This window comes from Nicotiana tomentosiformis, chromosome 5 (genome assembly GCF_000390325.3).
Source record: "Nicotiana tomentosiformis chromosome 5, ASM39032v3, whole genome shotgun sequence".
Classification (NCBI taxonomy): Eukaryota; Viridiplantae; Streptophyta; class Magnoliopsida; order Solanales; family Solanaceae; genus Nicotiana; species Nicotiana tomentosiformis.
Genome location: NC_090816.1, coordinates 111,304,709 through 111,326,511, shown reverse-complemented (window position 1 = coordinate 111,326,511; position 21,803 = coordinate 111,304,709). Strand labels below are relative to the sequence as shown.

Here is a 21,803-nt window from a genome sequence, read left to right as displayed (position 1 = left end):
TAAGTCCTCACTAAGGTGATATCATTTCTATGACATCACTACGACCTACAAAATGTTTCCACGTGTTAACAAAAGCACCTTCCTTGTACCCACCAAGAAAGAATCTAGGAAAGTTACTCAAGGAAAAAAAATAAAAATAAAAAGAAATAATAAAGAAATGGAAGCAAGAGCAAATAAATAGAAAGAAGTCTTGAAAAGTCATCTCGTCAAGTCCTTCAAACATTTTCATAGCATTTCCTCTCCTTTACTTTCAACAATGGAAAATTTTCATTACTCAAACCCTAATCCTAACCCTAATTATGGAGCTACTGATTTTATTGAGACGCCGGAATTTGAACTTTCCGATTATCTCTTTCCTGTCGACGAATTGAGTGATGATTTTTTGTTACAAAATGAAATGACATCTGAATTTGTTCAAAGTATTTCCAGCAGTGGATCATATTCCAATCCCACTCCAAGTTCAGCTAATAACATGCAAGTCCTATGATAAATATGTTGCATTTTATTGCTCAAATTATGTTAAGTATGAATCTTATTTGAGTCTTTTTCTTAACAGAAAATGTACAAAAGGTGTAAAGAAGTACAACAAGGTGGATGCAAAGTCTAGGGTTGCATTTAGATTTAAATCGGACTTGGATGTTTTGGATGATGGATTTAAATGGAGGAAGTATGGCAAGAAGATGGTCAAGAATCGTCCAAATCCAAGGTAAGTAACAATAAGAATAGTTATATTATTAATATTGCCCATTTTTTAATCATGAACAAGTATTATTCTTATTCTCTTACTTATCATTATGAGATTATAGAACTATAATTTTGCTTTTAAATTTATTTGATTCTCATTGTGTTTTTTCCTTATTCGTTACATCAAAGGGTAGAAAATGGGGCAATTTCAACTAAGTTAATTTGAGAACTATATATAAGTATCATTTTTAGTTATAAGTATTCTCTTGAAGATAATCATATCATCTCCTAAACTTTCGCCAAATCCGCACCATCTCTATTCTCTCCTATAATTATAAGATCATCATTATTGTTATTGCATGCTCAAAGTGTCTTAGACCTTATTGGCTTATTAATGTCACTATAATTGAAGGGTAGTATTGAACTAAGATATACATAATTATAATATCCTATCACTTGCTAAAAAAAAGACAATTTTGATTTTTGAAGAATCCCATATTATATTTACGCAAGTTTCGGAAAAGGTCCGCACCCAAAAAAATATAAGGTGGGCAGCCTAAAACCTTCCATATCCATTTGCCATTATAATATAATGTATGCTAGTTATTCCATAGAATTTATATAAATTAAGCTGAGTATTAGAATAGCCATCTTATCTACACCCCAGAAAATAAATTAGAAGTGAAGAGTGGAATAGTCCAAACATATGGCTTTCCAGATCACTGTTAAGTATAGTGGATTCACGTGATAAACATTGCTCTACTTTTATAGGTACAGGTGTGCTCTTATATTATGCTAATTATAATGCTAGCAGCCATTTGGTTTTGGCGGATCCATATATGTGACAATCATTTACCAAATGCTAGCTAGTACAAGATATTTAGAAATGGACAAAGTTTGCAGTCTTAACTCTTAACACAATAAATACCTCGATCAAACATAATAACTAATGACACACAAAATATGTATAAATTTGAAAGAGAAATTAAGTTCACGTACCAGTTTGAGATTGAGCCATATATGTCAGGTTGATGTACGTTTAGGTCTTTTTTCTGAATCCATTTTTAAAGATGGTGAGGTCAATGAAGCAGCTACGTACAACACAATTTTTAGTCACTTGTAGAATATTACGTTGAAGAAGAGCAGAAGACAAAGGAGAGTTTAACCTCCCATTAAGGGCTTCATTAGGTTTAACCTACACTCATCGTTTCATTTTAGACTCGTCAACACATAACATGGATATACATTCCGGGGCAGAGCTAGAGTACGGGAAACGGGTTCAGCAGGAAAATTAGAAATAGGTAAAACATAAAAAATAGTCTAAATAATGTAAGCCAGTTTTTCTAACGGTCAATTCGTTTTTAACATTTTTAGTACCCATTGGGAGGTGGTCAACTAACCCAAGTTGTAGCTATAGGGACCTTTATGAGGGGCGGAGCTACAATATTACATACAGTTAGGATGAATTCAATAATTTTTTATCAGACAATGTATTAATTTACGAACCCAATTATTAAAATGAATTATGTATCCAATGACAAGTTCAAAATTCATAAACTTCATAGTTTCGGCTCTTCTCTTTATCACTGTTTATTTCTATCAATTCATGATAGCAATCATAATGTAGGGCTTCGAGTGCTAGAAATACTACAATAATTTAATCCAATGAGAACAGTTATCTTATCCCCATAGGGTTTATAGTGCTAGAAATACCATAGTTGTTGATACAATTAATAGGAGCATCATTAATTAAAAGGGAAAAGCTTCTTAATAACTTTATTAACAGTGTAATGACTGAAAGGGATTACAACTAAAAATATTTGTGGCAAAATTGAGTTGCTTCTATACTTTCTCTAAGCAGAAACAGTTAAGAACAATGTCATATATCACATACACCAGCTAAAATACTGATGATTATGATAGGACCATATATATGTGATGAATGTGACCTTTTTGATAAAGAAAATTTGGTATGGAATATAATTGTGCCAAAGTTGCAAAAATACTTTGGACAAGAGAGGGAAATGAAAAGGGACAACCGACAGTAGACAAGTAGAGAAGATAATGTTGTGCTTTTTGTTTCTGCTTTGGTACCCATTATTAGAGGGAACTTGAACATCCAATCATGTTAGGCGGATCCATTATTTAACGTTGATGGGTTGGTGCAACAACCGTAAGTAAATTTTTAATAGTAATTGAATTCACATTCAAACATTATTATAGATATTTAATGAATTTTTCGAACACACATTTATACTGTTTGGACAAAAGCTACCCGTAGGTCGCAAGATGGATCCGCCCCTGAGGTTTAGACTGATATAATTTTATCTTCACATCTATCTTAAAGCATATGTTTATTGCATTAAGGGCAGTAGCAGAACAAAAAATTCTAATTAGGGGAATTTATAAGAATACAAAAGTGCCATATTTGGAATTTTGCGACCTTAACAATTTTTAGAGCCACTTCTATTTATACTAGACTAGAATTAGGGGTGTGCTTGGACCGGGTTGGTTCGGATTTTATCAAAACTAAATCAAACCAAATCAATTATATCGGTTTGGATTGGTTCTGTTTTGTCGGATTTTTCGGATTTTTTAGATTTTTTTTGTTGCATGAATATTATTTCAATCTTGCATTATTAAAGTTATAGATAATATTTTGATAAGTGAATATATGTTTACTAAAAATTTAAAAAAAAAATAACAAACATATGATCTATTAAAGTGATCTTACGGGAGAATTATTTTTAGTAACACATAATAGTTTATTTTCTTAGTCGTCTACCAATAATTTTTGGTTGATATACGCTTTCAGGGTTAACCAAATTTAATAATTAAACATAAAAAATCAATATGATACCTAAATAATGATATGTTCTATGTAATTTTAGATTATCGAAATACCACTTCAAATTCGAAAAACATATAATAAATCTTGACATATGAATATGAAAGAACAAAAAGATGATTGACGCATTTCAATAACACATAATAAGAAAGTGATACAATCTATTATTTAAAGTAAATAAAAATGAATGCACTTTATAGTTCTATTGAATATTATATCCCACGAGAGGATCTCAAATATTTCTAGACATCTTTTAAATAAAATTTTATATAAAGTCTTAAAATTATATATAAAAAATTATATATTTATATGTCGGTTTGGTTCGGGTTTTTTTACTCAATACCAAACCAAACCTAGTCGGATTTTTTAATTGGTTTGGTTTGACTTTTCTGTTTGACGCGATTTTTCGGTTCGATTTGTACACCGCTTACTAGAATTATTTCTTATGTCAAGGTATTCAACTATATGTTTGTACATGCACAAATTATAAAAAGCAATTTTTATCTTGTTTGTATTATATAATTTTTCGTGGGAGGGGATTCAAATGAACTACTTTGTATCATGAAGCTCTGCGGCCCTAGGAGGGGAGGAAATTAGTGGTGGTGGTGATAGGGTAAAATTCCTCTTTGTTTTATTTGTTACTTAATTAAAAATAAATTGAATAAACTTTATGTGGTAATAATCATAAGAAACTAAGAGTCTGTTTGGACATAAGAAATTTTTTTTTTTTTTTTAAAAAGAAAAATATTTTTTTCCGAAATCAGCGTTTGTTCATAAAATTTTTAATTTTCAATTGAAAATGCATTTTGGAATTTTTCGAAATTTTGAAAAACTTCAAAAAGCTGTTTTTCAAAATTTTCACTCAAATTACTCACAAATCTTCAAAAACAACTCAAAATTATATTCATGTCAAAACACAACTCTAATTTCCAAATATCATTTTCACTTGAAAAAAAAATTTACTTTTTTTTTTTTTTACAATTCTTATGTCCAAACGCCCACTAAGAAGGAGATTGTATTTGCATGTTGATTGAAGCAAGTAATAAAAGTAGACGAAAAGCGACTTATGCCCAAATTTTGCGAATTTTCTCCCATTTCCTTTTATTTAATTTTAGCAACCGAACAGAACAATATGTAAATAAAAAAATAAAAAAACGATTTCACCAGAAAAAAAAAACAGAGTATTATAAGAATTTTACTGGAACCACAACAAATAGGACCTGTGCCATAATTATTAAAGATTTTACTGCATTTTCTTATTGGTCTCATAAAGGACATTTGCCTCACTATTATTAGCATAAAAAGAAAAGAAGAATAACAGTGGCTGTTATCTTTATTGGTGTTAACTGGCCTAACTTTTCAGTTAAAGTTGCAAAAGTGCGAAAGTATGATTAACAAGAAGTGAATTCAATAGAATGCCCTCCATTTTATCTTCTTATTTTGTTGTAATGTAATGTATTGCACTAGTGCACCATTAAAAAGACGTCCTACACCATTTTGTTGATATCGACTAGAATATTCTTATTTTCTAAGCTAATAAGAGCCTTATATTGAATTTTATTATTTGGTTAGAAAATTTATTTCTTTTTCTACTCAAAATCTTTCATCTGACCATTCTCTCTAATTCTTTGACAGAAAAAAAAAAACAAAATCAGCTACATCATTAGTTATTGAATATGTGGTTTGATATAAGTAGTTGCAATTTTTTCATATACCTTGTTGAATTCTTGAAAATTTTAACATTCTTTTATTCTAAAAAGATTGTCCATATTTCACTCTTTTAGAGTTGAACTAATTTAGCTTTGTATGTGTCTGTAAGAGTTGTCTATATGATAATAAATATTATGATTGTACCATGTGTAAAATATTATTAGGTATAGTTGAGTTGATTAATGAGCAATTAATGGACATAAACAGGAATTACTACAAATGCTCAAGTGGAGGATGCAATGTGAAGAAAAGAGTTGAAAGGGACAATGAGGACTCAAGCTATGTCATCACTACCTATGAAGGAATTCACAATCACCAGAGCCCTTCTCATGTGCTTCACTACACACAATTCCCTCCCAAAAATATTGGCCTTCATAACCTTCGCCTTTAGATTTTTTTTTTTTTTTGGACAAAAAAAAAATGAAGTTTGTAATTAAGTTGATCCAAATATTTGGTGTTAGGCCTGATAGGGATATGGTCTTAGCTCTTTGTGTCTTTCCAACAATTTCTATAGTTGTATTTTGAGAAATTTTCATAAACCACTATAATTTAGAGTTTAGTAACTATTATTTGCCTAATTACGATTCGTAACTACTATTCAATTGTTATTAACTTATATCACTTGCATTCAAATGTGCAACGAATACAACTTGTGGCAACTGTATTCGTTCGTGTAACGAATACATCGTGTATCAACTGTATTCATTTACGCAATTGTATTTATTCGTACAACGAATACAATATGTATCAACTGTAACCAATGCGAAATATAAGGGTATAAACAATGGATACAGCTTGTATAGATTGTATACTGGGGTGTATACAAATGATACAACATGCATCGACTGTATTTGTTCGTGCAACGAATACAACTAAGGCAAAATACAGAAAAATAAAATGTTCTTGTTGAGAGTCAAACTCAAGACCTTCGCTAACTAAACAGGAAATCTAACCAACTGAGCTACGTGAGTTTGTTGCTCTCTTGTTTCAGTTCAAAACAATTAATCTCTTATTTCATGGGTTTGCTATAAGATTCAAATATAGCTATGAATGATAAATTTGCTGAAAGTATAGTTACGAATGGTAAATACAGTATAAATATTTGATGTGTCGCGTAATTTTCTATTTTACTTAAGTCTTTGGTTTACTTGATGGAGGAACCTATGTTCCCACAAGGGATAATGATATATTATATTAAGCAAATTGCTGTTACAAAACTTGAGTTACACTATGCTCGTTTGAGGACTTTTTTCTTTTAAAAATTTTAAGTAAAAAGGTGAAACACCTACACTAGGGGCCATGAGAACTACATTTTGGGGTGATACCAAAACTATTTCCTTCATTACCATAGCCAAACTTGAAACTGTAATTACTGCTTAACTTGACACTACAGTAGTTACGGATTTGGCTAGGTTATGTAGGCGTTCGTCCCTCTGAATGGCGGGCTCGACTATATTTATGGCAAAACTTAAATAATTAATGAATTTTATAATTATTTGAAATAAGTGTCACATGGATTTAAATATTTAAGCTGTTTTTTTCCGATGAAACTGTGATTATAATTTATGACTAATCCCAATGCTCTAATGTTAAGTAGAGGCTAAGGTCGAAGAGTGTAGATAATGCTCTAATGTTAAGTAGAGGCTAAGGTCGAAGAGCGTAGATATTAAGATTTTCACTTCAAGTATGTCCAATTACTCCTTTTTTTGCTTTCCTCTCTCTCTAATAAGAGATTGATATCTTGTTGTCATTTTAGAAGTCTGTTAAGTGAGATTAAACCAACCTAATATAATAGTTTAAAAGTAATTATATTGAAAAGCAATGTCTTAAGCGAAGGATTACTGTCATGTTTCAAACAAAGGAAATAAAACGCTAATATGGTTAGTTAAATAGAGTAAAATTTACAATTCCAATCAAGTGATATTTGAAGACCTGAAATCACGAGTACCACTTACTTGAACCTCTTATTTTGTATTTGCAAAAAGAGGAGATCTTTAGACAAATAGCCGGTCGAATTCACTATTTATTTTTTCTAGTCAGTTTACATAAATTTAATTCTTATTATACATTCTTATACATATATTACACATATATCATTTTTTTTAGTTTAAATGGTTGGGTTGTTGGCGGGGCATTTGCATCTATACCCAGTTTTTGGGTCACCTTTTAACTTATACCCGCTTTGTAAAAAAAAAATTACAAGCGTACCCACTTTTCGCGTTACTTCAGACATACGGGCCTGAAGTAGCAAAAATTTATGTCTGAAGTTTGAACTTCAGAATGTTTTGCCTGAAGTGTAGCAAAACTTCAGATATTTTTGCCTGAAGTTTGGCCTGACTTGCAAAGGCAATCACACAAATTTCAGTTCATAGTGCAATGACAAACTTCAGTTTAATAAAACTACAGCATGTTTTGGCTGAAATTTTTGTTTTGTAATTGATGAACTTCAGCATTCTAGGAGCTGAAGTTTGTTTTGTAATTGCTGAACTTCAGTATTCTAGGAGCTGGAGTTTTTGTTTATATTTGCTGAATTTAAGCATTATTAGAGCTGAAGTTCTAAACAACAATGAATTTAATAGATCATGATTAGCAGCGATTGATGCTGTTCATTTCAAAGATTAAAGAATAAAAAATATATTCGACATGAAAACAAGTTACTACAGATAAATTAGAACCAAAAATCAATGTGCCTGTAAAGCTAAAATATCTAAGAGGTTAAGTTACTGTGAATAAGACCAAACTGAACATAATGGGACAAGCATATATATATGAATCATCAGGCTAGAACGCATAACAATATCTCAAGTTTCAACATTCAGAAAACGAAGGAGGAGAAGGAGGAGGAGAAAGAGGCCTGAAATTATTTAAAAAATGGGTACAAGTTAAAAAAAATTTAAAAAGTGGGTATAAATTAAATGGGGGCGACCAAATAGGGCGCCCCGTGCAATTTTTACGTTGTTGGCTACTAAAAACCCAAAAATACTCGACAAAATTGGATCGATTTAAAAGAACACATAGTTGGACCGTTCTTGGAGATCTATGTTGGGCTCAAGAGAAGCACTTATTGGGCCCAAAATTGTCTTTGTTAGTTTGGGCCGAAGCTAACATTTTGGGTTTCCACGAGTCTTGCTTTAATTCATTGGTCGGTGACACATCAACCGTCTAAACTGTCTTTTCATAGCGTTTGATTAACAAACCTCGCTCGATCTCTACACGAATCTAACTCAAAAAAAGTTCACAAATTTATACTCCAATCACTACTATACTGAAAAATCAAAAACCCCTATTCGTTTTCTTTTCTTTTTCTTAATGCAAAAATATACCTTAGTTAAATTCACCCATTTCAAGATTTGTTAATAGATCTACTGTTATTGCGTTTTTGGTTAATTCAGTGCAGTGTTGAATCTTATGGGAGATGGGTTCTTGAAACTGAAGCATTTCGTGGGTAGTATTTGCTATTGATATGGGCTTGAACAAATGTTGTTTGTTGTGGAGATTCAGGTTGTGTTTTATGGTACTTGAGTTGATTAGCTGATTTGGGTTGGTTTCAAAATTTGTTCTTTTTTTATTGGATTGTATTCTGTTGGTTTTTGGTTTGGGTTTTTGGAGGAGGAGGAGATGATGTTTTGGAGGGAAAGGGAAAGGGAGACTAAAGAGCATATTGGTGGTCCACCTTGTGGACAAGTCAGGGTGCTTGTTGTTGGAGATTCAGGTATTTAGCTAAAATTTAAATGCTTTTAGTTTTCATCTTTTGATTATATGATTTTGCTATGTTTTCTTATGCATCTTACTAGTTATGTATCTTCTTGAATTTGATTTCTAGTCTGTAGCTTGGTGTTTGGTGGTAAAATATAGTAGTTGCATAGATTCAGAAATGCTTCAGGAACGGAGATAACTAATAGATGCTAATAATATGAGGTCTCTGATTTATAGACATAATTGCTTTTGGGTTGAGCTAAAGGGTGTGGCGTAGAGGTCAATGAAGGAGGTTATACCTGTGCTAATGGGATTATCAGGTACCCGGTGGAATAGTCGAGATGAGCAACCGGACTGGACGCCACCTTTATCCAAAAAAACAAAGACATAAGTTCTTTTGGACTTCTCGCAATTCGGAAAATTTAGGTCAATGCAAGATGATGAAGAGTTTATTTAGAATCTGGGAGCTCCTGTTCTCTATTGTTACTAAAAAGTTGGTGATGAGCCACTAAACTGTTTATAACTGCAAGAAATTTTTTAACCTACTAAATCTGGAGGATATGGGTACTGCATACTGTTACATTTGTTTGATAAATATTGTAATGATTGATCCAACCTATTTAATCTGTGACCACGTCTTAGTATCATCGTACAGTCTGGTTCGTAGCTGTGGTGAGATGATTCCTAATATGTTAGAGTTTATAGAACACCTTCTTAAGAGTTGTTTGGTGATGGTGTAAGTGTATGAGAATGCTGATTATTAAGAATAGATAAATAGAAGTTTTTTTCTGATGATATATTTATCAAGAAAAAAATAAAATGAATTTCTTTTGATATTGTGACCACTTATGGGACCACACTAGATATGTTGTTGTTGTTGTATTATGATTATTAAGAGTAAAATGAATTTCTTTTGATACAAGTTTGAAAACAGGATGTACAATCAGATTGCTCATTTGAACACTTAGGGTGAAAATGTTTTCCCGGAAAATGAACGGTGTTATCACTTATTTTCCCTTGTTTGGTTGGTGAGTGAAAAACTTTTTCGGAAAATGTTTTCTAGTGTTTGGTTAGAGAACAGACAATGTTTTGTAGGAAAATAATTTTCTATGCTACTTTCCTCATCCCCAACCCTCCCCCAGTTCCTATGTTTCTTGTGCTCTCCAGTCTCCCCCACCACAATTACTCAACGTTTCCACAACGCTATTTTCTTTCAAGAATTCAATTATTCTTCTCATCAATTCTAATAAAACCAAAGGAACTAATATGTTAGATTTACTTTTTCACACAAGAACGTTAAAATTTGAGCTCCATAACTGAAAAGAAAATACTCTTTTATTTGTTAAAACAAAATGAAAGTTCTATTTCTACAACATGAAAAGAAAATACTCATTTTGTTAATAAACCTCAATAATAGACCTCAACCCCATAACAGGAATAATTTTGTAGTCACTAAAACAATATTTTTATTATATAACCTCTCGCAACATATAAGATTCAGGCTAACAATGATAAACGTCTCATACACACATAAAAGAGAAGAAATATGAGCAACTCCATAATAACCATTCTCCGTATAGGAGTACTCAAGAAGCAAGTAGACATGAGAAAAACCATCACAGAAGTATGGCATACCATATTGGACAAGCAACAAAATATCTTTCTATGACAATTGCTTCCTATTCTAGCTTTGTTCTTCCAACCCCATTTGTGTATTTTAGTGTTGTCGCTTGAATCTTTCCAGCCAAACCTTGCGTAGATTCTGATTTTTTGCCATGAATGCCTTAGCTAACATGTCACTTTGCACCAAATAATCAAAAGCTTCACCTAAGAACTCTTCTTCATAACCCTCAAATGCCATAATTTCTTCGTACAATCTTGTCATATCTAGTCGACTATCAGCTATTTTACTGATTGTCGCTGCCACTTCTCCAAGCTTTGTTGATATATCACTGACCACATCTTGCACATTAGAAGAACGACTTCGTTTGCGACTTGCTTTAGCTTGAGAAGTTCCACTTACTACATCTTGCACATCTTTTTCCTTAGATGGCCCTTCAATGTCATTATCATTACCTTTCTCCGAACTGCAATCCAAGCCTATATCATCAAGCGACTTAGCACAATCACCCCTAGCTCGATTGTTCCCACACACGAGGGACATTTCTTCAAACATTTCGATCTTTTTGTTAACGAACTTCTCATGAGTAGGATGAGCCTATAATACAACGACAAAGCAAAAAGTATAAGAAACAAGTGAATAATTCAGTGAGTTCACGGAAAATAATTGAATATTACATCGCTCGCATACGACAATTTCAAGAGAAAAGAAACACACTTTATTTTTTTGATAAGGTAAAAAAGAAACACACTTTACTCAGCTACTACTTCTCCCTTATGTATGTCCCAGAGCATTGCTCTGACAATCATTTGCATTAGCTTTTATCAGTTATCTTCAGCAGTATAACACAATTCTAAAAGATACATTCTAAGATCGAAACGACAATACATAGGCTGGTTAATGCATAATGAAGTAACAACTTATCAAAGTATGAGTTCTAACTTAAGAGCTAATTCTGCTAATACTAGAATCAAAAGTTTCTCATACAAAATAACAGGAAAATCCATGTAAACGAAAAAGACATAATAACTCAAAAAATAGAATTTGCAGAATCTAGCAGTCAACAGAATCAAATAAAATGTCAGGGAAAATTTTAGAACCATATTCAAATTTGGCACCTTTGCATATGACATTACATATAAGAAAACATTTTACCTGAACGTGGAAAGCATAAACTCTAGGACTAGCAGTAATCATCTTCAAATTATCATCCCATCCAAGACCACTTTTGTTTAGAGAAGAGGTTGCACTGTATTTCATGTGCTTCTTAGTATTTTAAGATGATTCTCCACATGCTTAGGTGAACACTCCTCCATTCCTAGTTGTTGCTTAATGGCATTCGAAACACGATTGAATGATATGGCCTTAAACTTATTAGTTGATGTATTCCTTTGCTTCACTTCATCAGCTAGGATCTCCAACATCAAATATTCCATTGGTTTTGTCCACCTAAATTGTTTATCTCCTTTTTTTACCATTGTTAGCTGTTATAGTTCCTATCTCAAACATGAAATTTAAGATAAATAGAGATAGGACAACAAAATCATATAGAATGTAAAGTCACTGTACATAAGAGTATATGAAAACATAAACAATTAAACACAAACAATTAAAACCAAGATGACTATAAAAAAAACTGTTTCTTGATAGATTATATTCATCTATTCCTCCTCCGATCATAGTTTGTAAACATGGCATGAGCAATGGCATCTCTTTTCAACGACCATTCCCTAGCTTCTTCACGTCTTTCTCTAGGTGTTCAAAATATATAGTAATATTCAAAATTAATTAAAAACTTAATATTTTATATGTTACTCACTGCAAACCAAGGGTAATAACGATAGTTGTTCCTTATCTCCGACTGGATAGTATCATTCGGTGATTTCACAAGGGTTGGATAGAGCTTCAAAATTGCTTGAAGTACAGTGTGGAAACATCGATGAACAGATTCAATCGACCTATAAAAATGGGACCCTATCTTGCGAAACCGTTCATTAAAACCAACAATTTCTAAGAAAATTAGTACTTGTTCTTGCACAGACATATTTTTGGTTGATCTCAAGAAATTATTTCTTCTAAGAGCATTACACAATTCAAAATGTACGGGTTGGCTCATTCTTATCGGACCTACACAATGAACAGTACTTCCATTCAAAATACTATTCATGTAAAATTCCCTCTCTTGGTCTTTATTGGTATAAGGTGCCCTAGGAATGTTACTTTGATTTTCGTAGGCTAAAATAATTGCAGCCCCGGCATCTAAGATAGATATGGCTGCCGCTCCAATTATTGCATCATCTTCGTCGTTTTCAATCGAATCCATCTGTTGCAACCCAACTTTAGAACTTCTACTCATAAAAATGGATTGATAAAAGCATTAAAGAGAGCCTAAAAGAAATCGAACTTGGAACCAGTAAATCACTCAAACAACCCAAAAGATATAAGAATATGTAGGTTTCTCGTTTTTAGTAGATATTGTCCATATGGATCCTTTACTTTTCATGAAACTATGCACAACATATAAGCTCCTCTGACCACACAACAATCAAATTTCCAAGTTGCGAGTGAAGCCACATTGCTAAAATTTCATTGAACTTGAATCATATATTATCTTCTTGATCGACAATATCCTAGCTAGAAAAGCTTCCAAGTTCAACACTTGTGTTTTGATAGGTAACATTAACTTCCAGTACTACATTGTTTTGTTTCATAACTTAAAAGACAAAAGAGGACATAGAACCTCATATCATATAGAAATTAATATTGAGCAGCAAAAACAACAAGAAAGTGGATCATGAACAAACAAACTCTATCAAATCCCAACATGAAGAACAATTACCAAAAGTTCTGAATACTTAGATAAACCAAACTAACTGAAGATGTACCAATTTTGACTATATTCAGGTTAGAAATTACATTTTAGGATTCTAAATATTGAAAATTTGAACTCATGAATTAATCTTTTGTATTGCAATGGATATCAGGCAGAGCATTAGACTATTATTCATCAGTTCACCAAGCAAAAACAGAAGGAATTGAAGAAAAGTTTAAAACCCTTAAAACAAACGCAGGAAAGGGGGACGTGCGTTACCTAAAATCAAGAGCCCAAGAGCGAAATTGACGGAGATTTTAGAGCATTTCCTGATCTCCAGATCCAAAGCGTTTGTCTCCGACCTCGGAGAAAACAACAAGTTGGGCGTTTTGGTGCGATGGCGGAGGATCTTAAAACGCGAGACTGAAGAAAGAGAAATTGGAGTGAAGCGAGATGAGAGAAGGGAGAGAAATTAATCAACTGGTTTGAGAACCAGTGATGGGGTGGGGAGGGGAGAGAGAAGCCAGATCACGCGTTTTGTTTTTAGGAAAATGTTTTCCCTTCAAATTTTAGGGAAAACATTTTCCCCCAATTAAAGGAAAATAAGTTGATTGGGAAAATGTTTTCCAAACTACTTGTGCCAACCAAACATGAGAAAATGGGACCAAACACACCCTTAATCTAAACAATAGCCTCACTTGCTCTAATAATTATCTTCTAGGTTTAGTTGCCCGATCCAAAATGTATCACTATCTTTGGATATCATTTTCAAATGCCCTTTGTGTATTTCATTCAATCAATGTTTCTTTGGATACACTAGGTTTTACTTTCCAATTTATATACTCTAAGTTCATTCTGATGTAGTCTTCTTATTAAGTGTTCAAGTCTTTCTTGTTTGGCATTAGCTTTTCTCCCCTTGATATTCAGACTTTGTAAGATGTTCTGGATATTAGTTTCTCTGTTTTTATTTATACCCAGTGATTCCTTGTTTTCAGCTCCTAGTTTCACCATTTTTTCTGCTTCATATTTTCTGGTAGGTGTGGGGAAGACTTCTCTTGTTCATCTGATTCTCAACGGTTCTTCCATTGCTCGCCCTCCTCAAACAATTGGCTGTACAGTCGGAGTAAAAGTATGGCTCACTGATAATTTTGTTCTCCCTATAATATGAAAATGTGCTGAGAATGCATGTCCTATAAAAACTAATTTATTCCTGTTTCTTCTGTAAAGCACACTACCTATGGAAATTCTGGTAGCTCATCAGCAAGCATAAAAGGTGATGCTGAGAGAGATTTTTTTATTGAACTTTGGGATATATCAGGACATGATCGTTATAAAGATTGCCGATCTCTGTTCTACTCACAAATTAATGGTGAGCAACTAGCTTCATCTCTTAAACTGTTTTTTTTGCCTAAAATTTTCTTCTTGCGGAAACATGTACGATATCTATTCTGGATGGCTCTGTGTCTAAATACCTGATCGTTAATATCAGAAGATGGTTAAAGCACGAACATGTGCTAGATATCTGATTATGTTTGTTTATTTTAGCAGAAATCACTCAATCAGAGATGTTTTCACATGTTTGTTGTCATCAAATTTTTTAATATTTACATTTTTCCTTCATTTGGGAGAGGGCAGTGGACGACTTTCTTTCCATGAAGTATACATTCTGATGATAGTCGGATGAAATCCTTTTTATTTCCACATTAGGCGTTACTTTTGTATACTATCTCTCTCTACGGAGGTGGGAAGAGATCACTTTGTAGAATTATTCATCCTGATGATAGTCGGACGAAATCTAATATGTAAGATTTGTTAATTTCTACTTTAGGTGTTATCTTTGTATATGATCTATCTCAAAGAAGGACAAAAACAAGCTTGCAGAAGTGGGCTGTAGAGATAGCAACAGCAGGGACATTCTCGGCTCCTCTAGCTTCAGGAGGTCCTGGTGGTCTCCCTGTTCCTTACATTGTCATTGGCAATAAAGCAGATAGTGCTACAAAAGAGGGCACTAGAGGAAGCAGTGGCAATCTTGTTGATATGGCTCGCCAGTGGGTTGAGAAGCAAGGTCTACTTCCTTCAAGCGAAGAGATCCCATTGACAGAGAGTTTTCCTGGTGGTGGAGGTCTTATTGCGGTAATTTTGTCTAACACAAATTGCATTGATTCATATTTGAAAACTATTAAAGAGTGATGCATCTTGGTTTGTTGAGAAAAACAATATTCTCTCGGGCAACACAAATTCTGATGCTTAAGCTTGTTGTTTTGGTCTCACAGTGCTCACTCTTGTTTAACCAAGTCTGTATTGGCATAGCAATTTAAGTTTTCATCTTCTTCTTGTTGGGTAAAAGGTGCTTAGTAAGGGTAGCAGTCTATTGAGGTGCATGCTTAAAGGTTTGAAACTCTTTTTTTCCCCATTTTTGTAAATCTTGTGGAGATTACCTTACACTATTCTCGAATCTTCTCTTGAGCTCTACCCTGCTTGCATTTTCTTGTGTATGAAGAGAAGAAAAATGGTTTCCAGCTACCAACAGTCTTTCTTAGTAACTGAATAGGAATAATCTTTCTTTTTTGTTTATATATATATAGTTTAGACTATAAAAGCTGAGAGATTGTTGACTTATATAAACTGTCAACTGAACCAAGGGGACAGGATGCTTTTTCCTTCTTCCACTTGGTTTTCCTTCTCCTTTTTTGGATAGTTTTTTCATACTTGAGATTCTCTGATCATACATTTATTATCGATTTGGAACTAGTTAGATTTGAGTAGTTGATAGATTAATTGGCAAATCCCTGTTTGATCCATCACTTTGTTTCTTCTTCATGGCTAAGCTTCTGTATAAGTCGTTACATGTCTCAGTTTCATTAGAAAAAGGACGTTCTAGTAGGTCTAAGCTGTTCGTCGACATGTCTTTTGAGTTTGGCAAATTAAAGCATTTTTTGGTCTTACTGATCATAAGCTGTCTTTTCATTAGATTGCAACCAGACCCCTAAAAGAGAGGGAGAAAAGAACAATAGCTACTGTCATATTGGGTAGTCTGAAGCTTGGAACTTTTAGCTTTTTTTCTAATGGATAGCTTATGAAATAGGCAGCTTCTATTTCCTGCCAATGAATAATAATAGTAAACATGAAGAGAAGCTAGATATGGCTTGCATTCAGGCCTATTTTCAAATTGAAAGATAGCTATGCTTTCTCTACACTCCGGTTGCTTTTTTTAGCCCTTGCCCCCCCTGCCCCAGCAACTCTCCTCGAAATTTTTAAACATGCATCTGCTATAAGGGGATTCAATATAAAGGAGTAAATACATGAGAAAGTCAAGGGGATTCAACATCTGCTATATATGCATAAAAAATAATTTTAACCTTGTATATAGTGTAATTTCCGGCAAGGGGGGTCCCCTTCCGCCACCCTATCTCCACCCATGATAATAAGTCTTTGTGACAAAGGCGAATGTTGAGTTTATTTCATGTTGCTATTTATTGGTGTAAGTTTATAATTTTCTTTCAAAAATGGTGAATAAGAAGTTTAATCTCATTTAAATAATAAGTGTCAATGGATTTACAGTGTAATGTTTTTGAAATATTGCAGGCCGCTAAGGGAGCAAGATATGACAAAGAAGCTGTCATGAAGTTTTTCCGCATGGTCTGTATATTATTGCTTTGCATCTAAACTGAGGTTTACTTAATCTATCTTACATTATTGAAGTGCTGGGTTCTCTATTTCAGTTAATCAGGAGGAGATACTTCTCAGATGATCTACCTGGTAATCATTGGTCTACCCCAGTTCCGAAACCACTGCAGCAATCGAGCGAAATCTCAAATGATGATGATCACTTGTACAAAAGTAAAAGTTCAAGGTATGCCTGTTGAATTTGATGAAAACTGGTTGCTGTTAAAGCGTCTCATCCGTGTAGAAAAAAGCTTTCCATTTATTGTAGTCGACTATCGGATTGATGGTCACTGAATGTGAACTATGAAGGATTGTGGGGCAAATCTACATGTCTTAATGATAATAAGGTCTTTTTGGCTTCTGTTGACACTTGACGTATAGTTGATACCTTCCGATAGTGGTGATTGGGATGGAGAGACTTTTATGTTATAGAGTAGTACCATATTCAGTGACAATGGTGTCTTCTTACTGGTCTTGTTTTCAGTAACTCTTATGTTACCTGTTCTTTAAATCATATTCATAATTTCTTCCGCTTGTTGCAGTTATATCGGCGAATACAAGTACAATGCACTCCCTCCTTTACCAGCTCAACGCAATCTCACACCGCCTCCCACGCTTTACCCACAGCAGCCTATGTCTACACCTGACAACTATAACATCCCCAGATTTGCCTTTACGAGCAACCAAGAAATCAGCAGTGCCAGATCTAAGCGTTCAGATATTAACGTCTGATGATCTTTCTTTTTTTCCTGTTATTTTTATATTTTTCATGTAATGGTGCAGATTTTCAAGACAGAACAGCCAGCTCTGTGAAAAGCATGTCTTGTAAAATGTTCCAATTCATTCTTTTGACTCATTGTGAGGTTCTTGAAATATGTAGGGTAAAGTTGAAAGGCTTATAATACAAATATCTTTGATGCAGCGTGCATCATTTTTATTTTTATAAGAAAGGGGTGTATCAGTTTAGTTAAATTTGCTATGACATAATGTCCCACTCTCCGTGTATATATTCTTTTTGACATAATAACGTTATGGTGTGCGCGCAAATTGGTCCATTAGTCATTGGTATTAAAAAATGACTTAATGGTATAAATGCAAGGCTAAATACATTGTTTTTATAGTTATACGGGACAAACAATCGTTAGGATCGTTTATGTATGGAAATTGGGAGAATTTGCGAAAGCTAATGAGGTAGTATATTGTTGGGTTTATAATAAATTTGTTAATTAGATTGTGGATGGGATTGAATTATTTCGTTTCAGTCAAAATGGCATGGCATAATCATTTTTACGAGTTGTATTGACAAATAGCTAGCGTTTGTAAATTTATTGAAAAGTAGTCACTATTTAATGCGGAGATAAAATCTGGACAAAATTACCTTAGCTGACGTACAGAAAGTTCCAGCATAATATGCTGGATTATAGAATTCCTGCATATAAACTTCTAGCATATTATGGTGGAACTCCAGTCTCCGTCACATTATGAATTCCAACAGATTATGGTGGAATCTCATATGTAAAACATTTAAACTCAAACATATTATGTTGGAATTCTTCTGAATTTTTAAGGCTCTTTTTGTCAAAATTTTATTTTCAAATAAAAAAGTTGCTAAATTTCGATTAATTGGAAACTATGACTAGTTTTCAATTAGCAATTTTATGATTTTTTTTTCCCGAGGAAATAACGCATAGTGCCTATCAAGGCCAAAATAATTACCTGTGTTGCCCACTTAAAAATTAATTACAATTTCTACCTATACAGCACAAACTTATTACTAGACTATTCAATTTGCTATTTTCCCTTTAATTTGCTTTACCCCACGTGAGAGGCATGTGAAAAATGCAAATCTTTTTCCCTTTTTGTTTTATTTTATGACTTGAATCACATTACTTTTGATTATCTTTCCATCGATATGTACTTTGACTTTAGAAACATATATTAATAATTATTTAAAAAATAAAAATAAAAATGAAATAGGGTAATCGTAGTGAGAAAAATGGACAAGAGGAATAAGTTGATCGGAGAAACTCCCGGTTGTCGTGCATTCCATAATTTCAAAAAAGATTATCCTAATTTTTTGTCCAATTGTTGTCCACATTTTCAATAAATAAATAATAATATTTATTAACATTAATAATATTTATTAACATTAATGAAATTCCATGGAGGTATTATTCTTTGCATAAGCTCTCATTGAATTAGTTAGATTATGCGACAACTGTTATTATTTCAGTTTAATAATTGACTTTAAAAAAAAAAAAACTCTTTGCGTACAATTGTATACCCTGTTGGTATATCTTTATACTATACTGGTATCATATATTAGTTGGAACATTTTTTTTGTTGTATTAACTACATTTAATTGGTATACTATTTGATTTTTCTTTAGTAATAGTAGAATAATACAATATCTTGAATATTTTTAATTTTCCTTCATGCATGTGTATTATGTAATCATTTTGATTTTTTCTTTATGCGCTTGGTTTATATAATAGTATTATAGTACAATAACTTGAAATACATTCTTATATTAATATGTGGTACACTAGTTTTTTATTTTTTTCTTTGTGCATGTATATTATGTAATAGTAGTATAATCATATATAGTTACCTGGAATTAATTAGTAGAACTATATATCCTATTGGTATAATTATATGTCATATTGGTATCATATGGTAGTTGGAATATTTTTGGGTTGTTTTAGTTGCATTTTAAGTGAATTCTATTATGAAGTGATTTATACGATCATGTTTTGCTGTGTTGGATTTTCTTGTACCTATGGATATAGATTTTGTGTATTATGTAATAATTTTTATAGTTATATGCATGCAGTTGTTGGAACGCCCCCATACAATTATATACCCTATTAGTATAGTTATATACTTAGATTGGTATCATATGCTTGTTGAATCATTTTTTGATTGTATTGACTGCATTTAATTGGTACACTATTTAATTTTCTTTTAATAATAGTAATGTAGTACAATATCTTGAAATACTTTATTATATTAATATGTGGTACACTAATTTTTTAATTGTCTCTTTATGCATGTGTGTTATGTAATAGTAATATAGTCATACAATTGCCAAAAATTAACCAGTAAAGTTGTATACCATATTGTTTTAGCTATATTTTTAAGTGATTACTATTTTAAAATTATTTATATGAATATGATTTTGCAGTGCTGGAATTTTTTTGTGTCGATGGACATAGATTATGTGTATTATGTAATATTTTTTTATAGTTATAGCCAGTTGTTGAAACGACCCCATATAACTATATACTATGTTAGTATACGGAATGAGCAAGTTGATTTGCGAATTCTACAGTCTAATTTTCTCATACTTTTATTGCATCCTTTAATGTTTTGGTACAATAATATAGTTGTAGATAGTTGTAGCAATATTCTAGAGCAATCATATACTATGTGATATACATGTATACCATATTGGTATCATATGGTACTAGAAGTCTTTTTTGCTACTTATACTTTTATTGCATTTTTCAATATTTTATTATCATTTATATTCTAACTAGTATATATGGAGATTTGATAGCCGTAGCTTATGTTTTCTTGCTCCATAACTGGTTGTGTTACTGCTAATGGTAGAGTGTGTACTGGTATTTATAGGGAATAAGATCAAAGTTTGCATGACAATCACGTGTTGATTCTTAGAATCTGATTATGTAATTTATGGTGCTCAGCAGTAGTCAATGTGATATTAAGTGAATTAGATCAAGTGACAATTGATATTATTTCAGTTTAATAATTGAATTTAAAAAATGAGAAAAAAGACAAAAGGTATATTATACTAGTTATATTAAAAAAGGGTGAACAAATATTTACTATATCAGTTATTTTTTCTTATTGTATAAAAAATAAAAAATAAAAAATAGTGAAAACAGTAAATGAAATTAGATTATGAAGAGAAAAAGAATATAAAAAATAACTTAAAATGAAATTAGAAAAGGAACAAAGGAAAAAAATAAGAAGAAATCGTGAAGAAGGAAAATGAGAAGAGAAAGAAAAACGGAAAAAAGAAAAGAAGCATAGAAATAAAAAAGTATTGGAGAAAAAAAAGAAAATTCTCCACAAAACTACTATGGGTAGGAAATGTAATTAATTTGATGGGTAAAAAAATAAATTGATAATAAAGAATAAATAATTTTATTTTTATGTGTAACCGTGTCATTCTCCCTTTTTCCTCTTTATTTCATGATTGCATCATGGGCTTCGTGGCTTAATAAGGTTTGCTCATTTAGTTCTATTTTACATGCCACCTGATTTTAGTTAAGTGACAATGTATCAAATTTTGGTAGACATATTACTTTGACATTTTGTGCTTGCGAGTAAAACATACAACTTGATAAATTACTCGAAATGCATGTAAATTCAAAAATTTAAATGTGCAAACTTATTCTGCTGTTAAAAATTGAAACTTTACCTTACATTCACTTAGATAAAGGGTAAGGTTCTCTCTTTTATTTTCACTTCCCCCCTTCCAAACTAATTACAGCTTCACGACAATAACAATGTATTTAGTGTATTTTTATAAGTGAGATGTAGGAAGGATATTGTATACGCGGACGACTTAAGGAAAGTACAAACATAGCAATTTTGAAAAAGAGATACGGTAATGAAAAAAGCTATAAAAAGAGAAGCAATAACAATAACCAAAAAATAAAATAACTGATGAGAGATCTTTACACAAATAGCCGGCCATATTAATTATTTACTTTTTCTAGCCATATACATAAATTATA

The 21,803-nt window shown here is 32.3% G+C and overlaps 2 protein-coding genes across 2 annotated transcripts; both read left to right on the top strand.

The window, feature by feature from the left end:
• The first annotated feature begins 193 nt into the window (after positions 1-193).
• On the top strand, positions 194-5,820 carry LOC104119396 (probable WRKY transcription factor 51). Its single transcript, XM_009630884.3, has 3 exons — positions 194-474; positions 557-706; positions 5,450-5,820. Exons 1-3 carry the CDS (start codon positions 257-259, stop codon positions 5,631-5,633), a joined length of 552 nt encoding a protein of 183 aa, XP_009629179.1. The 5' UTR covers positions 194-256; the 3' UTR covers positions 5,634-5,820.
• A 2,587-nt stretch (positions 5,821-8,407) lies between these two features.
• On the top strand, positions 8,408-18,009 carry LOC104111116 (small GTPase LIP1). The gene is made up of 7 exons (XM_070175215.1): positions 8,408-8,954; positions 14,409-14,500; positions 14,599-14,740; positions 15,200-15,504; positions 16,957-17,010; positions 17,094-17,224; positions 17,580-18,009. The coding sequence occupies exons 1-7, from the start codon at positions 8,861-8,863 to the stop codon at positions 17,767-17,769; spliced, it is 1,008 nt and encodes a 335-aa protein (XP_070031316.1). The 5' UTR covers positions 8,408-8,860; the 3' UTR covers positions 17,770-18,009.
• Positions 18,010-21,803: the final 3,794 nt, after the last annotated feature.

Coding starts and splice junctions, on each gene's coding strand:
- LOC104119396 (XM_009630884.3), top strand. CDS start 257: ATGGAAAATTTTCATTACTCAAACCCTAATCCTAACCCTAATTATGGA. Junction 475..556: donor CCAAGTTCAGCTAATAACAT/GCAAGTCCTATG, acceptor TTTTCTTAACAG/AAAATGTACAAAAGGTGTAA. Junction 707..5,449: donor AAGAATCGTCCAAATCCAAG/GTAAGTAACAAT, acceptor GGACATAAACAG/GAATTACTACAAATGCTCAA.
- LOC104111116 (XM_070175215.1), top strand. CDS start 8,861: ATGATGTTTTGGAGGGAAAGGGAAAGGGAGACTAAAGAGCATATTGGT. Junction 15,505..16,956: donor GTGGTGGAGGTCTTATTGCG/GTAATTTTGTCT, acceptor GAAATATTGCAG/GCCGCTAAGGGAGCAAGATA. Junction 17,225..17,579: donor TACAAAAGTAAAAGTTCAAG/GTATGCCTGTTG, acceptor CGCTTGTTGCAG/TTATATCGGCGAATACAAGT.